Source organism: Leucoraja erinacea, chromosome 28 (genome assembly GCF_028641065.1).
Source record: "Leucoraja erinacea ecotype New England chromosome 28, Leri_hhj_1, whole genome shotgun sequence".
NCBI classification, from domain to species: Eukaryota; Metazoa; Chordata; class Chondrichthyes; order Rajiformes; family Rajidae; genus Leucoraja; species Leucoraja erinaceus.
In genome coordinates this window covers 18,474,378-18,494,414 of record NC_073404.1, presented here as the reverse complement: position 1 = coordinate 18,494,414, position 20,037 = coordinate 18,474,378, and the positions used below count along the sequence as shown (strand labels likewise).

The following is a 20,037-nucleotide window of genomic DNA, read 5'->3' as shown; positions in this document are numbered from 1 at the left end:
GCAACCTTCCCTCCATTGACGAACTGTACACTGCAAGGGCCAGGAAGCGAGCAGGTAAGATCATCTCTGACCCCTCTCACCCTGGACACAAACTCTTTGAATCACTTCCCTCTGGAAGGCGACTCCGGACTGTCAAAGCTGCCACAGCCAGATATAAAAACACGAGTAGTAGCTCTACTCAATAACCAAAAGTCTGTAGCCTCCTTTTGCTCTGGTATCTTATTCAATTCACATGTTTAAACTATAATGTTTATTCTTAATGTTTAATGTTTTATGTGTCATTCCTAACCATCACTGTACGTCATGTTGTCACTTGCAGGTGGAGCACCAAGGCAAATTCCTTGTATGTGAATACTTGCCAATAAACTTATTCATAAAACTTAATAAACTTAAAAATGTATTAAAATGGCCTTCATTAACATCTGACAATGTGCACTTTAACCACGTGTGATTTTTTTCTATTACAAATCTCAAATTGTGGAGTACAGAGGCAAATAAATAAATGATGGGTCTTTGTCCCAAACATTATGGAGGGCACTGTACATGGCCAGGCCATGCCGACCCCTGCAACTCCAACCAAGTTCAGCCGCCAGGACAAAGGGCCTTAATGGCACACTAACACTTAACACCAATGGACTGGAAAACAGAGAAAATAGGTGTAGGAGTAACCATTGGAGCCAGCACCGCCATTCAATATGATCATGGCTGATCATTCAAAATCAGTACCCCGTTCCTGCTTTCTCCCCATATCTCTTGATTCCGTTAGCCCCTAGAACAAAATCTAACTCTCGATTGAAAAACTCCAATGAATTGGCTTCCACTGCCTTCTGTGGCAGACAATTCCACAGATTCACAACTCTCTGGGTGGAAAAGTTTTTCCTTATCTCAGTCCGAATAGGCCTACCCCTTATTCTTACAAGATGGCACCAGAAACTCTCGTATACTGTTTCAGTGTAATCCACTATCTTACACCCTTGTAGTTAAATATGATGCCCAATGTATAGTTAACTGTATGCAAAAAAAAATCTCGCTGTATGTGTACGATAAAGTACCATTGACAATATGTATTGTGTGACACTATGACAGTATGTGTGACAATAAAGTACTATCGAAGTGAGTAAACAATGATTATTTACTGAGGTAGCATGGGTTCACTGATGTGGGCCTGGGATGGAAGCAGAGACAGAGTCCAATGGATAACTTATTGTTACAGAGAACTAATATTTACAAGAGATAGGTTGTGGACCAGGAGCAACACTGAACAGTGACGCTCGTCCTCGTATTCAGAAGTGACGGTCAAAGAGGGGAATCTGTGAAAGTGGATAAAGGACAAAAAGGACATGTGGAGTGTCGTGCCTTTGAAGATATTTTTAACGTGTGCGTGGGATTGAGGGGAATGGCCGGAGATTATCTACTCGGTGAAATCACGGTGCCAACCAGAATTGTGCTGCCGTTAGTTGATTCTGTGCCAACTCTGCAACATTTACCAAGAGAGTCTCCGATAAAAAGATTCACATTCAGAGTGCACCTTTCGCCACATAAAATGACTTTTTCTTGAAGTAAACAACATTTCATAAAAAACAATTGAATATAAAAATCCTGAGTAACTCAGTGGGTCAGGCAGCATCTCTGAAGAATATGTCTTTTAATCTGGAAAGCCAGACTGTCACAGAGATGGGCCTTATCGTTTTGGGTAACCATAGCCCTTTCACACGGGTTGAAGAGTTCAGATCTCCAGTTTGGTAACAGTCTGGCAGTCAGATTTACACAGGTTTTCCTTTCAGATGAAAAGCCGAAAGCATATTTAGTTTCCATTTGCAGACGTTAATATTAACAATATCATTTTATTTGCATTTTTGGGGCAATAATAGGCATTGAAAATACGTAGTTATATCCACATCACATCAGATATCAATCAGTCTTACAATGGAGATTTGGCTTCTGAACAGCACACTCTGCCCAGTACAGCTCTCCCCCAACATCATCAACATGGCCTCCAGTCCATGTCCTCTCTTCCAAAGGGGAACGGTGCTGCTGAGGGAACAAGGCTCAATGTGCAGGAGAAGGTGCTAGCCACTGTCAGGGTCTAGAATCCCTGGTGGGACCGATGACCAGGAAGGCAAATGCTGTAAATACTTGACTTGGAGCTGGATGTTCTTTCCCCATCCAGGGATAAGGCTGTCCAACGATTCCCCGTGGTAAAACCGTGGCCGAAATGTACGCTGGCTTTAAAATGCTTCCTCTCAATCTCTGCCACAATACAAAGGCCGACCGCAGAAGCCTTGTGTTGTTCAATGCGACACAGCCGGCCGTTCTTGGTAGTCTCCGCACCAAGCCCGAGCTCCAGGTTGCCAAAGGTGCACGCTCGGAACGACTGTCTTCACAAAGTCAAGCTGCCGGGTACATCCTCAGCTCTTCCTGGATTCCAGGCATGACGCTGGGCCTCACTTTCTGCTCCTGGAATTTCCAGAAGCTCATTGTCATGTCTCTCCAGATACCGAGGTGGCTCAGAAGCAGCAGGGAAGCAATGTTGTTGAAGCAGCACCTTGAAGACAGGCAGTGGCCGCGCACTCTCACCATCCAGTCAACTGCACCAGGTCGAGGTGAGGGAAGGGAACGCCCCAGTCAAAACGGCGCCTATCGTGCTATCTTTGAAATGGAGGTGTTTACACACGTTTCCATGGTTACAGAGCTCCACACAGATCCGGTTAGGTGCTGTCGAGGTCACCGGCAGAGGGCAGAGCAGCAGCAGCTCGGCTGCTCAGAGTTCCACAGGAAGTAATGTCAAATTCTACACTCATTCTGGTTGGCTGCAAGCAAAAAGATAACTAGATCATGGTTTGAAAAAAATAATCAGAGGGAAGGGAGAGGGCGAGGTCGAGGGGGGGGATGGGGGGAGTCTCATGAACTGGGCTCACTTGCTGCTGTTGGCACAGAGACAATGGGGATGAGTCGGGTTGCCTGATTTGCCACTCACCTGCCTGGAGGATTTCAGTACAGTAGCACTGTGCTTGCCGGGGCCGGCTGCGTCAGCTCCACGCCGGAGCAGGATACGGATGTTGGGGACGTAACTCCACGTGCATCCCAGGGCGGGCTTCACCCCTCCTCCAATGTCCCGGACCACACAGTTGGTCACCTGCCATACAGTCAAAGAGTGATACAGTTTGGAAACAGGCCCCTTCAACCCAACTTGCCCACAGCAGCCAACTTGTCCCAGCTACACTAATCCCACCTGCCTGCGTTTGGTCCATATCCCTCCAAACCTGTCCTATCCATGTACCTGTCTAACTGTTGGGATAGTCCCTGCCTCAACGACCTCCTCTGGCAGCTTGTTCCGTACACCTACCATCCATTGAATGAAAAAGTTACCCCTCAGGTTCCTACTAAATCTTTTCCCCTTCACCGTGAACCTACGTCCTCTGCTCCTCGATTCACCTTCTCTGGGCAAAAGACTCTGCGCATCTACCCAATCAATTCCTCTCATGATTTTATACACCTAGATAAGGTCACCCATCATCCTCCTGCGCTTCAAGGAGTCAAGTCCCAGGCTGCTCAACCTCTCCCTATAGCTCAGACCCTCTAGTCCTGGCAACATCCTCGTAAATCTTCCCTCTACCCTTTCCAGCTTGCCCAAGGAGAATGGTTCATAAGTGATAGGAGAAGAATTAGGCCATTCGGTCCATCAATTCTACTTCACCCTTCAATCATGGCTGCTCAATCTTTTCCCTCCCAACCCCATTCTCCTGCCTTCTCCCCATAACCCCTGACACCTGTACTAATCAATAATCTATCTATCTCTACCTTAAAAATATCCTGTGACTTGGCCTCCAAAGCCTTCTGGGGCAATGTATTCAACAGATTCACCACCCTCTGACTAAAAACAAAAAAATCCTCCTCATCTTCCTAAAGGAACATCCTTTAATTCTGAGGCTATGGCCTCTGTCCTAGACTTTCCGACTAGTGGAACTATCCTCTCCTCATCCACTCCTTCCACTATTCTAGAATCAATTGGCTTTTCACTTAAGGTTTTATGTCTTTGCTGATTGCGAATTAAAATATAGTAAACATTGAAATGCAAATGCTGGTTACCAGAAGAAGGGACAAAGTGCTGCAGTAACTCATCAAGTCATGCAGCATCTTCAGGTTTTAGAGAGGTCTGGACCCAAAACGTCACCGATCTGTGTTCTTGTTCGATGCTGCCCGACCCATTAAGTTACTCCAGCACTTTGTGAGTGAATTAAAATGTGTTAAAACTACCAGTGAGTATCTGACCCTCTAATTCAGACGAGAAGGAACACAATCTATGCCGGTTCATGATGCATTCTCCGACCTCTGACATACCAGTCAGGTTATCCTGGTCATCTCAACGTCACTCTCCTACATATTCCCCAATCAACTCCTCCAAATAACAAAGCCGTGAGGTTAGAGAAGAGCATAAAGCTGTCACCCATGATTTCACCCAAAAGCAATCCCAGTTTCCCGACTCCAGCAATCATCCCTGGAATCATTCTGAACAATATCCTATGTGCCACGACATTTGCAAGTGAGCACATATTTCAGAGTTAGACAGAGTCTGAAGAAGGATCCCGACCCAAAACATCACCTATCCTTTTTCTCCAGGGATGCTGTCTGACCCGCAGAGTTACTCCAGCACTTTGTGTCTATCTTTGGTATAAACCAGCACCTGCAGTTCTTTGTTTGGCCATCATTCAGAGCCCTCTGTGTGGGACAGGTCTTTTACTCACAATTACGGAGATGCCCAGTTCTCTGGCTAATAGCTTCAGTTCTCTCGCAAGTTGCATCATGAGGGACATACCTACAAGACAAGATCCATAAAGTGGGGGGGGGGGGGGGGGGGGGGGGGGAGGGAGGAAGGGGAAAAGTTACTGCCATGCGATTTGATTCAGATATTCCCTCACCCTTATACAGCCTGGTCTGCTGAGCACATCCTACAGTCTAGGATAACAAATTTAGCATTAACACAGACAATGACACGTAATCTACTTCCTACCGCCACATGGAGCTCTTTGATTTCAAATTACAGATATTTCCTTTGTTCTCCCCATTAATCCCTACCTGACTTGCTGATTTGATTTAACAGCATGTATGCAAAGCTTTTCACTGTACCTCAGTACACGTGACTAGAACAAACCTAAACCTTCCTCCACTGCTGAAAAATAACTTGTTTTCTCTTATTTCCACTTCTGATGAATGGTGTTAGACCTGAAAATGTTAACTCTGCTTTTCCTTCCCCAGATGCTGCCTGACTTGCTGAGTGTTTCCAGCATTTTCCTCCGGTCTGCTGTGAATTGTCAGATTGACTAAACTCAGCCAAACACGGAGATGAACTGTGCCCGACTTACTAACCCACGGTGGTGCAGCGGTAGAGTTGCTGCCCTACAGCGCCAGAGACCCGGGTTCAATCCCGACTACACTACAGGCGCAGTTTGTACGTTCTCCCTGTGACTGCGTGGGTTTTCTCCGGGTGCTCTGGTTTCCCCCCACACTCCAAAGATGTAACGGTCTGTAGGTTAATTGGCTTTGATTAAAAAAATATGGTATTTGTCCCCAGTGTGTAGGATGGTGCTAGTGTACGGGTGATCACTGATAGATGCGGACTCAGTGGGCCGAAGGGCCTGTTTCCATGCTGTATCTCTAAAGTCAATACCACAAATCACCAAAATTATTGTGCAGATGCTGGTTTAACCGAAGGTAGAGACAAAGTGCTGGAGTAACTCAGCAGGACAGGCAGTATCTCTGGAGACAAGGAATGGGTGACATTTCGTGAAGAAAGGTCTCGACCCGAAACATCACCCACTCCTCCTCTCCAGAGATGCTGCCTGCCTCGCTGAGTTACTCCAGCATTTTGTGTCGATCATCCCAAGTCATTGTTGTTTTAAGACTTTCCCGTTGACCATTCTGGCTCCTCCAGTGCGCAGTAAACACACCACCTCTGGGCTCCCTTCCCTGGTCCTGTCAGACAGTGAGTAATGTTGCCAGTCAGTTCCCCAGCTTAGTCTTTCCAAGAAGGACTAGCAGTCACCTTGGTCCTCAGGGACACTCACACAACTTTTTAGCTTAGTTTCGAGACAATGGAAATGGGCCCTTTGGCCCAACGAGGCCTCTCCAAAACTCTAGTTATGTTTTCCCACTTTCACGTCCACTCTCTACATACTGGGGGGGGGGGGGGGGGGGGGCAATTTACAGAGGCCATTGAACAAGAAATTTTAAAAATAGACACTATTTATTTAACAGCTCTTTGGCTCATCTCCAACACTATCAGCAGACATGCCCTCGACATCAATGTACCATTCCCAGACTCCAGACCAAAAGGCTTTCAACACTATTTACATTGGGAAATGTTAACAGGACCGGTGTGAGGGGAAAAGTGTGTTCCTATCTTCCACATTTCCTTACGACGCAGGTCTTTCGGCCAATCGAGTGTGTGGCGTCTCATGATGCCATCGCCAATTTCTCCCTCTCTCTAGCTTTGAAAGGCTGAGCTCCATTTTAAAAACAATGCTGCCTTAATGCGAGACTACCAGCCTAGGTGCTCGCAACCCTTTCAAACCTGTTTAATTACCCTCAAAAATGTAATGAGATTATCAATAATAAAAGTAGAGAGTGGATGAAATAGGCAAAGGTCAGAGAGAGAATCAGAGGTGACCACAACTATATGATCGGTCACTTTCGGCTTCTAATTTCAGATTTCCAGCATTCCCATTTTTTTAGAAATGCAGTGTGGAAATCGGCCTTTCGGCCCACTGACTCCATGCCGACCATCGATCACCCACACACTAGTTCTATTTTATCCCACTTTTGCATTCTGCGCACTGGGGTCAATTTACAGAAGCCGATTAACTTACAAACCAGCACGTCTTTGGGATGTGGGAGGAAATGGGAGCACCTGGAGGAAACCCACGTGGCCACAGGGAGAACGTGCAAACTCCGCACAGACAGCACCCGAGGTCAGGATCGAACCCGGGTCTCTACGCAATTGAGAAAAAGCCTTTGTCCTTACAACCCGGGGAGGAAGATGTGAAGAAGATGCAGACACAAACCACAGGCGAGCAGCCGACACTCGCTTGGCTAGAACCCCTCACTCGCTGCTCTGAAGCTGGAGCGGACCAGCCCGCCCGATGGAAGGGTTCCCCCCACAAGCTCACCATCCATCTGCTGGCCCCCCAGAATGGGGGAGAGCACGGCTGTGGCGGAGTCAAGCACAAGGGCCTTCACTGAACCACGCGTACCCGTCACCTGCAGAGACAAGATGGCCCCAGTCACCACCATCGCCCAGTGAGAGAGCGGGACGGCGGGGAATGGCGAGCGGGCACCAACATAAGGGGCGGTAAGTGTAGGAAGCTGCAGATGCTGGTCTATACCGAAGATGGGCACAAAGTGCTGGAGTAACTCAGCCTCTCTGGAGAAAAGGAACAGATGACATTTAGGGTTGGAACCCTTCTTCAGACTGAAAGAAAAGGAGGGGAGGGAGGGAGTACTGGAGGTAGGGACAGGTCACAACTAATTAGGGCAAGGAAGGGTGGAGACCAAAATGAACCATCGTTGGCTGGGGAAGAGGTGATAATGAAGGGGATACAGAGATGCAAAGTCAAACAAAGGGATTCAGCGATATTAACAGTTGAACGAAGGGAAACAGCGATGTGAACAGTAGCAGTAAGTCGTGCATTTCCTATTGACAGGGGGACGGACGGGCGGGGGCAGGGTAGGGGCCGGGTCGAGCAGGGGCAGGGGCTGGGCGGGGGCAGGGGGGGGGCGGAAGGAAAGGAACCTGCATGTGGGTAGTTCATTATTCATGGTTGAGTGGCCCACCCTCCCTTCCCCTCAAGGCCAGTACCTGGCATGTGGAGGTCGCCCGGACATACTGCAGCACCTCCAGCAAGCGGTACACCTCAAAAACCCTGATCACCTCGATCCTCTGGAGAGCTTCACTCTGCACAATGATGGGGGGGGGGGGGGGGGGGGGGGGGGGGTGGGGAGAACATAGAACAGTACAAAACAAGAACTGGCCCATTACCCTACAATGTCTCTGCACAAACATGATGCCAAGACCAACTCTTATCTGCCCACACATAAACCTGCATATCCATATGCCTATCCAAAAGCCTCTTAAACGCCACTATTATACCTACATCAACAACCACCCCTGGCAGCACTTTCCAGAAATTCACAACTCTCTGTGGAAAAAAAAAACTTGCCCCGCACATCTCCCTAACCTTTGCCACTCTCACCTCAATGTTATGTCCCCTAGTATCTGATTTTTCCAACCTAAGAAAATGAAAGTTCTGAATGTCTACCCTATCTATGCCTCTCCTTATATTATATGTGAATCACAGGAGGCATGGAATGGGTAGACAGTCAGTGAGAAAGGAAGAGGGTTGAAGGACGGACGGGGATGGGGTGGAATGACAGGAAAAAAATAAATAAAGTGGGAATTGGCAAAGTGCTGGGGCATCCCTGAATGTGGATGGCACGGTGGCACAGCAGTAGAGTTACTCCCTCACAGCGCCAGAGACCCGGGTTCGATCCTCACTATGGGTGCTGGCTGTGTGGAGTTTGCACGTTCTCCGTGTGACTGAGTGGGTTTCCTCCGAGTGCTCCGGTTTCCTCCCACGCTTCAAAGGCATGCAGGTTTGTAGGTTGATTGGCTTCTGGAAATTGTCCCTAGTGTGTAGGATAGAACTAGTGTACGGGTGATCGATGGTTGGCATGGACTCGGTGGGCCAGAGGGCTTGTTTACACGCTGTATCTCTAAAGTCCAAAAATGATTCAAGCTCATTCAGGGCCTTTTTGACCATAGACAGACACAAAATGGTAAACTCAGCAGGTCAGGCAGCGTCTAGAAGGAGAGGAAGGAATGGGTGACGTTTCGGGTCGTGATCCTTCTTCAGACCGAGTCAGGGGAGAGGGAGGAGTGAGGGGGTAAGGGGGGGGGGGGGCAAGAGAGTCAGTCATAGATAAGGAAATGTAGAATCGTTCATTGTTAGCTGAGGGGAAGCTGACAACGAGGCATGCAATCAATAAAATGAATCAGGGCAGTGAAACTAGTCGGAGAACTAGAGTTGGGGAGCGAGAGAGAGAGAGAGGGAAAGCAAGGGTACTTGAAGTTAGAGAAATCAATATTCATACCGCTGGGTTGTAAGCTGCCCAAGCGAAATACGAGGTGCTGTTCCTCCAATTTGCATTGGGCCTCACTCTGGCAGTGGAGGAGACCCAGGGCAGGAAGGTCAGTGTGGGGAATGGGAGGAGGTGTTAACGTGTTTGTGTCTATGTACGGGGTTGTGCGGAGGGGGTGAGTGAGAGAGGGAGTGGGGGTTAGCCCGGCCCCTACCTGCTCCTCCAGGCTGTCCACCTGGCTCTGGATCAGTTGCAGGAGGCGGGCACTGCTCAGCCCCCCCGTCGTGTCGACGTACAGCACCTTCTGCTTCAGCGCACACGCGACATTGACAGCCAGGCTGAGGCACACCTTTAACACAAGTCAGAGCAGAGCTGAGACCACTGAGGCTGGTTGGTGCCTGGCCCACCACCTGTACACACTGATAAACGTTGAGAGGATGGAGTTGACAAGGAGAGGCAGGAGAATCAGTGCCGGAGGAACAGCGGAAGGCACAGGTCTCGCTGACGTGGTTAGTTCTGTGCATCCGTGTGGAATTTATCCTCAGCGGTTATCAGCATCTCTCTCGCCTACACCCATCTACACACAGAACCCTTACTACTCAGGATCGAGAACATAAAACATTACAAGTGGTACAGTGGCACAGCGGTAGAGTTGCTGCCTTACAGTGATAGAGACCCGAGTTTGATCCTGACTACGGGTGCTGTCTGTGCGGTCCATTCTCCTTGTGACCACGTGGGCTTTCCCCGGGTGCTCTGGGTTCTGCCCGCATTCCAAAGACGTGCAGGTTTGTTGCAAACTGTCCCTAGTGTGTTCGATAGAACTAGTGTCTGGGTGATTGTTGGTCGGAGTGGACTCGGTGGGCCTGCTTCTACGCTGTATCTGTAAAACCAAGCTAGAGCACAGAAAGGGGCCCTTCAGCCCACCCTGTCTATGCCGCGATTAACTCGTGTCATCTGCCTAACATCGCTCCATTGAAGGACGCAAAATACTGGAGGACTGTTGGACAGGCAGCAGCTCTGGAGAGAAGGAAAGGGTGACGTTTTGGGTTGAGACACTTTTTATATCCGTCCATTCCCTGCCTGTTCATGTGCCTGTCGAAATGACCTCGATACACAACCCAAATAGATATTAGGGCCAAAGCAGTGAAGATCAAAAGCCCAAAACACACTCTGCAGGTTCATTAATCTGATTGGACAGCTCGAGTGGGCCATTTCACCGGTTCACAAGGAACCTGCAATCATAACTTCACAAGTGATAGGAGCAGAATTAGGTCATTCGGCCCATCAAGTCTACTTCTCCATTCAATCACGGCTGATCTATCTCTCCCTCCCAACCCCATTCTCCTGGCTTCTCCCAATAACCCCCGTCACGCATACTAATCATGAATCTATCTACCTCAGCCTTAAAAATATCTATTGACTTGGCCTCCACAGCCATCTGAGGCAATGAATTCCACAGATTCATCACCTTCCGCCTAAAGAAATCATCTTCATCCTAAAGGAAGATCCTTTAATTCTGAGGTCTGGACCTGTGGTCCTAGACTCTTCCACTCGTGGAAACATCCTCTCCACATCAACTCTCTCCAGGCCTTTTACTATTCAGTAAGTTTCAATGAGGTCTCCCCCTCATCCTTCTAAACTCCAGCGAGTACAGGCCCAGTGCCTTGAAAAGCTCATCATATGTTAACCCACTCATTTAGTTTAGTTTAGAGATACAGTGCGGAAACAGACCCTTCGGCTCACAGAGTCCGTGCCGACCAGCGATCTCTGCACAACAACACTATCTTACACACACTAGGGACAATTTATATTTGTACCAAGCCAATTAACCTACAAGCCTGCACGTCTTTGTAGTGTGGGAGGAAACCAAAGTTCTGGGAGAAAACCCATGCAGGTGATGGGGAGACCGTACAAACTCCGTACAGACAAGCACCGTAGGCAGGAACGAACCAGGGTCTCTGGCGCTATATGGCCGTAACTCTCCCGCTGCGCCAACGTGCCGCATGGCCGTTCCTGGGATCTTTCCCGAAAAACCTCCTCTGGACCCTATCCAGAGCCAGCACATCCTTCCTCATATATGGGGCACAAATCCTCCTGTTGACCAGCCATTGACTGCAGTGAGACAGCGGGGCCCCACCTGCTGGCGGATGGCTGCAACACGTGGGGATACCAGAGCTGTTGGACACTGCCTCCTGGTGGAGTACGCTGGTAACTCGTGTGCGGCGAGGCACTGGTTGGGCCTGCAGCCTGGGCAACAAAGTGACAGGGTGGTGTGTCACCGGCCGCCCATCACACCAACTTGGGCCTCAAGGACCCAACGCAAACTTCACTGCAGCAGCCCTGTCCCCTCCCGCCTTCCGGTAAAAATCAGGAGACCAGATTTCTTCAATATGTTGATAATTCTTTATTTCCCAGTGCAGGCCACAGTTTATGACTGCAGGCTGCCTGAAGATCAGTCGTAATAAGTCTGGTTAGTATTTCCACACACTGTACAAAAAACATGACTTTATTCCTGGATATACACAAAGAGGTGGAGTAACTCAGCAGTTCAGGCAGCATCTCTGGAGTAAAGGAGGTGATGTTACGTTTCGGGTCAAGATCCCTTTTTCAGTCCCGACCTGAACATTTACCTATTCCTTTTCTTCAGAGATGCTGTCTGACCCGCTTTTTTGAGTTACCCCAGCTTTTTGTATCTATCTTTGGTTTAAAGTGAAAGGCTAGGATAGAGTTGATGTGGAGAGAATGTTTCCACTAGTGGGAGATTCTGGGACTAGAGGTCATAGTCTCAGAATTAAAGGACATTCTTTTAGGAATTTCTTTAGTCAGAGGGTGTTGAATCTGTGGAATTCTTTGCTGCAGAAGGCTGTGGTGACAAAGTCAGTGGATATATTTAAGACAGAGATAGATAGATTCTTTATTAGTACGGGTGTCAGAGGTTATGGGGAGAAGGCAGGAGAATGGGTGGGAGAAGTGGATCAGCCATGATTGAATGGCAGAGTAGACTTGATGGGTCAATTGGCCTAATTCTACTCCTATCACTTATGATCTGAAACCAGCACTTGCAGTTCCTTCCTACACTTCACTCCTGGAGTTGCCCATGTAAATCATCTCACTTGAGGGTCAACTCAGAGGCTTGGAGTATGATGAAAATTAAACGTGCTGTCACACAGTTTCTCTCGTGTAAATTCCACAGATGCTTTGCTTATCCCCAGAGATGAACACACCACAGTTTGGGTTAAATGATACTACGATAGTGATTTAAAAATACCATCGTTTATAGGAAGGATGGGCTAAGGGAAATTAATTTATGGTTCAGGTTAGAGCACTGACGAATAAGGAAGACCCATTCATATGAGTGTCACAAATTCAAAAAATGCCAGCGTCAGTCAGCCTCAAATGAATGTAAATCTTCTGAGTTTAGCAAGGAGTTTTCCAAGAAAACTGAAGAGGAATAACGAATGGTTGGACAGAGGACTTTTTCGTGACCTAGATAATCTGCAAGAACAGTAGCTGCAAAAGACCAGTTTCCTTACCTGAGTCTTTCCACTGCCTGGTGATCCGACAAACTCTGTTAGCTCTCCCGTATAAAGGCCCGAATCCAGCAACTTGTCCAGGCTACAGAGAAGAAGCAGACACCTTGAGTAAAGAATGGCTGAGCAGACAACAGCACTACTCATCAGAGCAGCAGCTACATCTGCGGATGTTTCCACCAGTGGAAGAGTCTAGGACCAGAGGCCATAGCCTCAAAATAAAAGGGCATACCTATAGGAAGGAGATGAGGAGGATTTTCTTTAGTCAGAGGGTGGTGAAGCTGTGGAATTCATTGCCACAGAAGGCTGTGGAAGCCGAGTCAATGGATATTTTTTAGGGCAGAGTTAGATAAGATTCTTGATTAGTACGGGTGCCAGGGGTTATGGGGAGAAGGCAGGAGAATGGGGTTGAGAAGGAGAGATGGATCAGCAATGATTGAATGGCGGAGTAGACTTGATGAACGAAAGGCCTAATTCTGCACCTCTCAATGAATTTATGAACATCTGGTTCAAGACGGGTGAGCTGAATGACTTTCCCATCCTTGCAAACCTTTCCTGCATTTTTTTTCTAACATTGACACTGGGTTACTCTGGAAATTGAGCTGAAGGAATCAGGCGATCTGTCAGTAATTGCACACTGTGTGTACACTGTTAAATCCCATCCACAGTGGTAGACCGTAAACCTGGATCCAAGTGTACACTGCAATGGAGGATTAAAATCGAAACAAACAGCATTGCAAGAGCATTGCTCTTTATGTCCTGCTCACTTTGTTCCCCTGGAAACTGTAATGAGTAATCATTAAAACTGAGGAGCATAGGAATTTAGACACAAACTGCTGGAGTAACTTAGCCGGGTGGGAGAAGTGTAGTCGAGATAGTTGTGCGAGTCAGTGAGCTTATAATAGATGTCGGTTGACAGTGTATCTACTGTGATGGAGATTGCGAGATCGCGAAAGGGGATGGAGGTGTCAGAGATGGTCCAAGTGAATTTTAGTGGTGAAAATTGGTGGTGATTTTTTTTGTTTTGAGATGTAGCATGGAAAAGGCCCTTCCATGAACTGTTTGGTGAACTTTCGTCCCTTTGTCGGCACCAGAACATGGTGTACTGTCGAGGTGAGGTCTGCTGTGTGATCTTACGGCATTGTATGCAAAAACAAAGTATTTCAATGTACCTCGGTACATATAGTTTAGAGAAACAGTGCGCAAACAGACGTATTAGCGCATCGAGTCCGCGCCGACCACGATCCCTGCACATTAACACTCTCCTACACTCAATTTACAATTTTTCCAAAGCCAATTAACCTACAAACCTATACGGAATCTTTGGAGTGTGGGAGGAAACCGGAGCGCCCGGAGAAAACTCACACAGGTCACGGGGAGAATGTACAAACTCTGTCCAGACAGCACCCGTGGTCAGGATCGAACCCATGTCTCTGGCGCTGTAAGGCAGAAAGTCTACCGCGACTCCACCGTGCAGCCCCACATGTGTATAGGGAGTGGATGCGAAAGTGGGATAACGTAGAACTCGTGTCAACAAGTGATCGATGGTTGCTGTCTACTTGGGCCGAGTTCAATGATTCAACGATCCTTTATTGTCATATGTATCTAGGTAACAGTGAAATGCTTTGAGATGGTTATAACCATATAACCATATAACAATTACAGCACGGAAACAGGCCATCTCGACCCTTCTAGTCCGTGCCGAACACATAATCTCCCCTAGTCCCATATACCTGCGCTCAGACCATAACCCTCCATTCCCTTCCCGTCCGTATAACTATCCAATTTATTTTTAAATGATAAAAATGAACCTGCCTCCACCACCTTCACTGGAAGCTCATTCCACACAGCTACCACTCTCTGAGTAAAGAAGTTCCCCCTCATGTTACCCCTAAACTTCAGTCCCTTAATTCTCAAGTCATGTCCCCTTGTTTGAATCTTCCCTACTCTCAGTGGGAAAAGCTTTTCCACGTCACCTCTGTCTATCCCTCTCATCATTTTAAAAGACCTCTATCAAGTACCTCCTTAACCTTCTGCGCTCCAGAGAATAAAGACCTAACTTATTCAACCTATCTCTGTAACTTAGTTGTTGAAACCCAGGCAACATTCTAGTAAATGTACTCTCTCTATTTTGTTGAGATGGTTCCATTGGCTACCAATGCCTGACAATTTTAACTTATATCTCAATGCTCTGATTTATAAAGCAGTTTTCTTTACATTTACTGGCACAGCAGGTGCATTGGGCAGTACTTACCTCTGGTTCCCTGTGGACAGAATGGCAGTGGAGCCCAGCAGTTCCTCATATACAGGTCGGCAGCATTGGAAGGGAATGGGGAATACTGAGCAAGCAGCACACGTCTCACAGCCACCAGAGTCTGAAAGCAGGAAAGAAGTTAACCGTAGGCAAATTCAAGAAATAAACTGCAAAACTTTCTATTATCAGTAGAAAGGTAGTTAAAGTTGTTATGGTTAGGTTTAGTATTAGAGATACAGCCCCTAAGGCCCACCAGTCTTCTGTGGCAAAGAATCCAATAGATTCAACACTCTCTGACTAAAGAAAATCCTCCTCATTTCCTTTCTAAAACTCGAACGTGATGTGGTCTGTGCTGCCTCGTACTGTGGGCACAGCCTGTCACTGCCAACACCTTAGATCGCTAGGTGAAGGATACGACACTTTCCTGGGGTAGCAGGGCATCGCAGGGACCTCCGGTACGTATCCCAGGTGTGAACCAAAACCTCAGGCGATGGGCCACCGCTGATGGAGAAAAAGATCAAACAACATTGGCTGCTAATGCTACTCAACTTGTGATGTGGAGAGGATGTTTCCATTAGAGGGAGAGTCTCGGACTTGAGATCATAGCCTCAGAATTAAATGACATTCTTTTAGACTGAAGATGAGAAGAACTTTCTTAGGACAGACGGTCGTGAATCTGTGGAATTCTTTACCAAAGAAGGCTGTCGAGGCAAAGTCAGTGGATATGTTTAAGGCAGAGATAGATAGATTCTTGATTATTATGAGTGTCAGAGGTTATGGGGAGAAAGGCAGGAGAATGGGGTTAGGAGGGATAGAGAGACCAACTATGATTGAATGGCAGAGTTTTGATGGGCCGAATGGCCTAATTCTGCTCCTATCACATGATCTTATGAAAACCCTCAAAGCTGTGAGAAGGTGAGTCGCTCCATCCCAGAGAGAGAGCACAAATCATCCCGTGCACAGCTTCCAAACCAGTCAGCACAGTTAGAGGCCATCAAATTGCAAAAAGAATAGCAAGTACTTTTGACAGAAGCAAACTTGTTGGACTGTCAATAATAAACAGACTGGTCTTTTAGTTAAGTTGAGTTTAGAGATACAGCATGAAAACAGGTCCTTCGACCCACTGAATCCATGCCCAACCATCGATCACATGAGGAAGGGTCTCAACCCGAAACGTCACCCATTCCTTCTCTAGAGATGCTGCCTGTCCTGCTGAGTTACTCCAGCATTTTGTGTCTACTTGGTCACACTAGTTCTATGCTATCCCTCTTTCGCATCCACTCCCTACACACTAGGGGCAATTTACCAATTAACCTACAAACCCGCATTTGGGATTTGGGATTAGGGAGGAAACCGGAGCAAACTCACGCGCTCACAGGAGGAACATTGCTCCCTATGTCAGGATCGAACCTGGGTCTCAGGCTCTGCGAGGCAGCAGCTCTGCCACTGCGCCAACCAGAGAGAAGGAAAGCTGCGGTCCTTATCCATCCTGACCCAAACATGACTCCATTTCCATTTTAACATAGCTCATCCCTGGCTGCCTTCTAAAGAGATCAAGCAAGGTGTTTGAAGCTAAAACTCAAGGGAACCAGGGGTGAGCATTAAATGCGTCCTACCAGCATTGCCCAAAATACAAAATATGGCAACTTGGAGCAAGAAAAGAAGCCCTGTTTAAGGCAGCAGCATCATTCATTAAATATAATAAAAAGGAACTGCATATGCTGGTTTAATGAATGAGCATCATTCAGAGTTAAGTAATATTTCCCTGTAAACCATCAGCTAACAACAATAGCTTAATACACTTGCCTTCAGTTAGAAATACCATTCGAGGGAGTTTCTTTATTACCTTGTAAGAAATAGAACACCTCTGTGCCAGATCTTCAATGTCTGCAGACACCAAGTCCACCACTGAAACAGATTGAAGAGTATGTAAGAGGAGTAGAAATAAGGAACTGCGGGTACTGGTTTATAAATGTTCATATCCATGTTCTCCCGAGATGCTGCCTGACCCTCTGAGCTACTCCAGCGCTCCTTGTCTTCTGAAGTGTACGCAAGGCTGATTGTACATAACTGAGTACAGAGGGTCCCAGACTAACCTCTGAAGAGTCTGAAGGGTCTCGACCCAAAACGTCACCCATTCCTTCTATCCAGAGATGCTGCTTGTCCCGCTAAGTTACTCCAGTATTTTGTCTCTATCGTCGGTTCCAGACTGACGCTCCCACCTCACATTTCTTCGCTGGAATGATTCCGATTCTGTGCATTCACTTACGACAAGCCAAGGATAGCACTCAACTCTCACAACCCCACATCCAGTACAAATTAGATTGCAATTCCCAAAATAGAGAACAAGTCCTTGCAAACATAGCCATTTAAAAACCATCATTCTGGGTGACATAGGAACCAAACTCCAGGTGTAAACTGTGTCAGACAAATATACAGCATCTTTACATAACATTACAAGAATTTGGCCTCTTGGAGTGTACCAGGACAATGCAAAGGATTATCTCCCTACTAATATAACAGGGATTGTGATGAGTGTGATGCTCATAGCTATGCCTAGAAGTTTAATAAATATTCGCTGGAGATGAGAGGGACTCTCCCATGGCTTGAGTAGACACAAAAAGCTGGAGTAGCTCAGCGGATCAGGCAGCATCTCTGGAGAAAAGGAATTGGTGACGTTTCGGGTCGAGACCCTTCATCAGATTGATGAAGTCCCCACGGCTTGGTGGTCTTACTAAAGGAGATCTAAGATTTCCAACTTTCAAATACAAAACACTGGCTATGCTGAAATAAAACATACTGGAAATGTTAATCACGTCAGGTAGCATCCACAGAGAGAGAATAATTGGCATTTCATGCCATTATTTATAGTCAAAACTGAAAATGTTAGAAATTAAACACATTTTAAATCGCAGGGAAACAGGTGGGGGTGGAAAATAACAAAGTGAGGTCACTGGGGAACAGGAACAATTTTTTATTTACTAAATGTTGATATCTGAGACAGTATTTAGAGTCATATAAAGCAATGCAGCATGGAAATAGGCCCTTTGGCCCAACGTGCCTATGCTGACCAAGGTGGCATTCGGGGCTAATCCTATTTTCCTACATTTGTCCCATATCCCTCTCTAAATCCTTCCTGTCCATATTTCTGTCCAACTATATAGTCTAGACATTATTACCCATCCTTACACCTCTTGAACCAAGTTGCTTGTTTGGTCATTTGAGAGTTAACCCTCAGTGGGTCTGGAGTCACAGTGGTCCATACATTCCCCTCCTCCCTCCTCCCTCCTCCCTCCTCCTGAACCATCTGGTGACAGGTTACACATAAAAGCGTTGGAAAGTTGGCAAGAGCCAAATAACAAAAGGAATATCCAGGAGAATGTAATAGAGGCAATTGGATGAATTACAAAAGGTCAAAAGATAGAAAAAAAACTGCCGTAAAACCTTGAGATCTCTGGCCTTTGCCGACTCTGCCTGTTTAATTACCTAGCAGAGCGTTTTAAGTAACATGTCGTAATTCAGGAAGCAAGGAGTAAACAAAAATCCGGGACTCAATCCAATCCCGCAGGTAATCCTATTTTGGTGTCCAATTGAAATCCACCAAATTAAAAATTGGCGAGATTCGGCTTGTAAGGGAATGTATTCTAGTTGGGGAATTTAACATGTCTACGTCCCTCTGCCTGGGCACTCGTACAGCATAATAATTGACGATACTGCCCTCTGGTACGTCCTGAGGCGGTAAGACTATATTTGTGAGTATTGCATTTCCCACTAGGGTCTGTGGGGCGACAAGCCACTCCATACCTGTTTTCACATTCTGCTCTTTTAAAGCGTTGATGAGCTGGGCGGTGGCTCCGGGGCAGATGCCCTCTCTGAGGATCACCATGGTGGAGGAGCGGGGAGTTTGGGGCAAATGGTGTGAGCAGCCGAGTGAGCCCGCTGTCCGGCAGCTTGTCCACCTATACTGGCCCTATACTGAAACTCGGCGCTTTCCCGCCACAATTTAACAACATCGAACGTTCTGTCACAAAGTTCCAGAACCCCATGACGTCACCCGGTTTGTATCAAAGAAAATGGGCCGCTCCCGTAATCACTCGTATAATCCGTCCTCCAGGCAGATCTGACCGTAAATATTATATAATCCCGCCCCCTAAAGCCGCAGACTTTTAAAGCAGATTATTGATTAGTACTGGTCAGGGGTTATGGGGAGAAGGCAGATGAATGGGGTTAGGTAGGGATAGATAGATCAACCATGATTGAATGGCGGAGTAGATTTGATGGGCTGAATGGCCTAATTCTGCTTCCATCACTTATGACCTTACGGAACATGTTATTGAACAGAAACACAAAATATTGGAGTAACTGAGCGGGACAGGCAGCATCTCTGGTGAGAAGGAATGGGTGACGTTTTGGGTTGAGATCCTTCTTCAGACAGAGTCAGGGGAGAGGGAAATTAGAGATACCGTTGTGATCGTAGTATTGAGTTCCATTCCTATACCATTTGCCCCTTTAATATTTTGCCAAAACTTCCCCCATAGTTTATTTTAGTTTTTTGTTCTACATCTTTGGTAAACTGAGTTACTCCAGCATTTTGTGTCTATCTTTGGTAAACCCCACAGTTTAAGACAAAATAATTTTTCATGCAGCGTGGACATCAATGGCAAGCCATTTTTTTGTCCATGCTGCATTTTTGTGAACTGTGGAGACAATTCAATGTCAACCAGATTGGTGAGTCGAGAGTCACACTTATGGTCCAGACTGGGTAAGGACAACAGACCCTGAAGGTCATTGGTGAACTGGATGCGTTTGTTTTTATGATTACAGACTAGATCATGGAAATCATTTCTAGCTTCTTGAAAGAAAATCCAGATTCCACATCGGCCATGATGGCATTTGAACTTGTGTCTCTGAATCAATAGTAAAGAACACTACCTACTCGCCCTGCAATTTAATCACGGGCCATGGATCTTTGACCCGAACCATCAATTCTGTTTCTCCCTCCACAGATGCTGCCTGACCTGCTGAGTGTTTGTAGAATTTTCTGGGGTTTTTTGTTGTTAACTTAACTTAAGCATTGTGTGGCTTACTGCCATAACTGTGTTAATAATACCAATGCAT

The 20,037-nt window shown here is 46.8% G+C and overlaps 1 protein-coding gene across 1 annotated transcript; it reads right to left on the bottom strand.

The window, feature by feature from the left end:
• Window positions 1–1,828: 1,828 nt before the first annotated feature.
• rad51d (RAD51 paralog D) lies at window positions 1,829–18,977 on the bottom strand. Its single transcript, XM_055657934.1, is given in 11 exon segments — window positions 1,829–2,810; window positions 2,978–3,136; window positions 4,746–4,816; window positions 7,167–7,257; window positions 7,856–7,951; window positions 9,350–9,484; window positions 12,669–12,750; window positions 14,920–14,969; window positions 14,972–15,040; window positions 16,766–16,827; window positions 18,724–18,977. Coding segments are annotated over 11 exon segments (999 nt in total). The 5' UTR covers window positions 18,806–18,977; the 3' UTR covers window positions 1,829–2,708.
• Window positions 18,978–20,037: the final 1,060 nt, after the last annotated feature.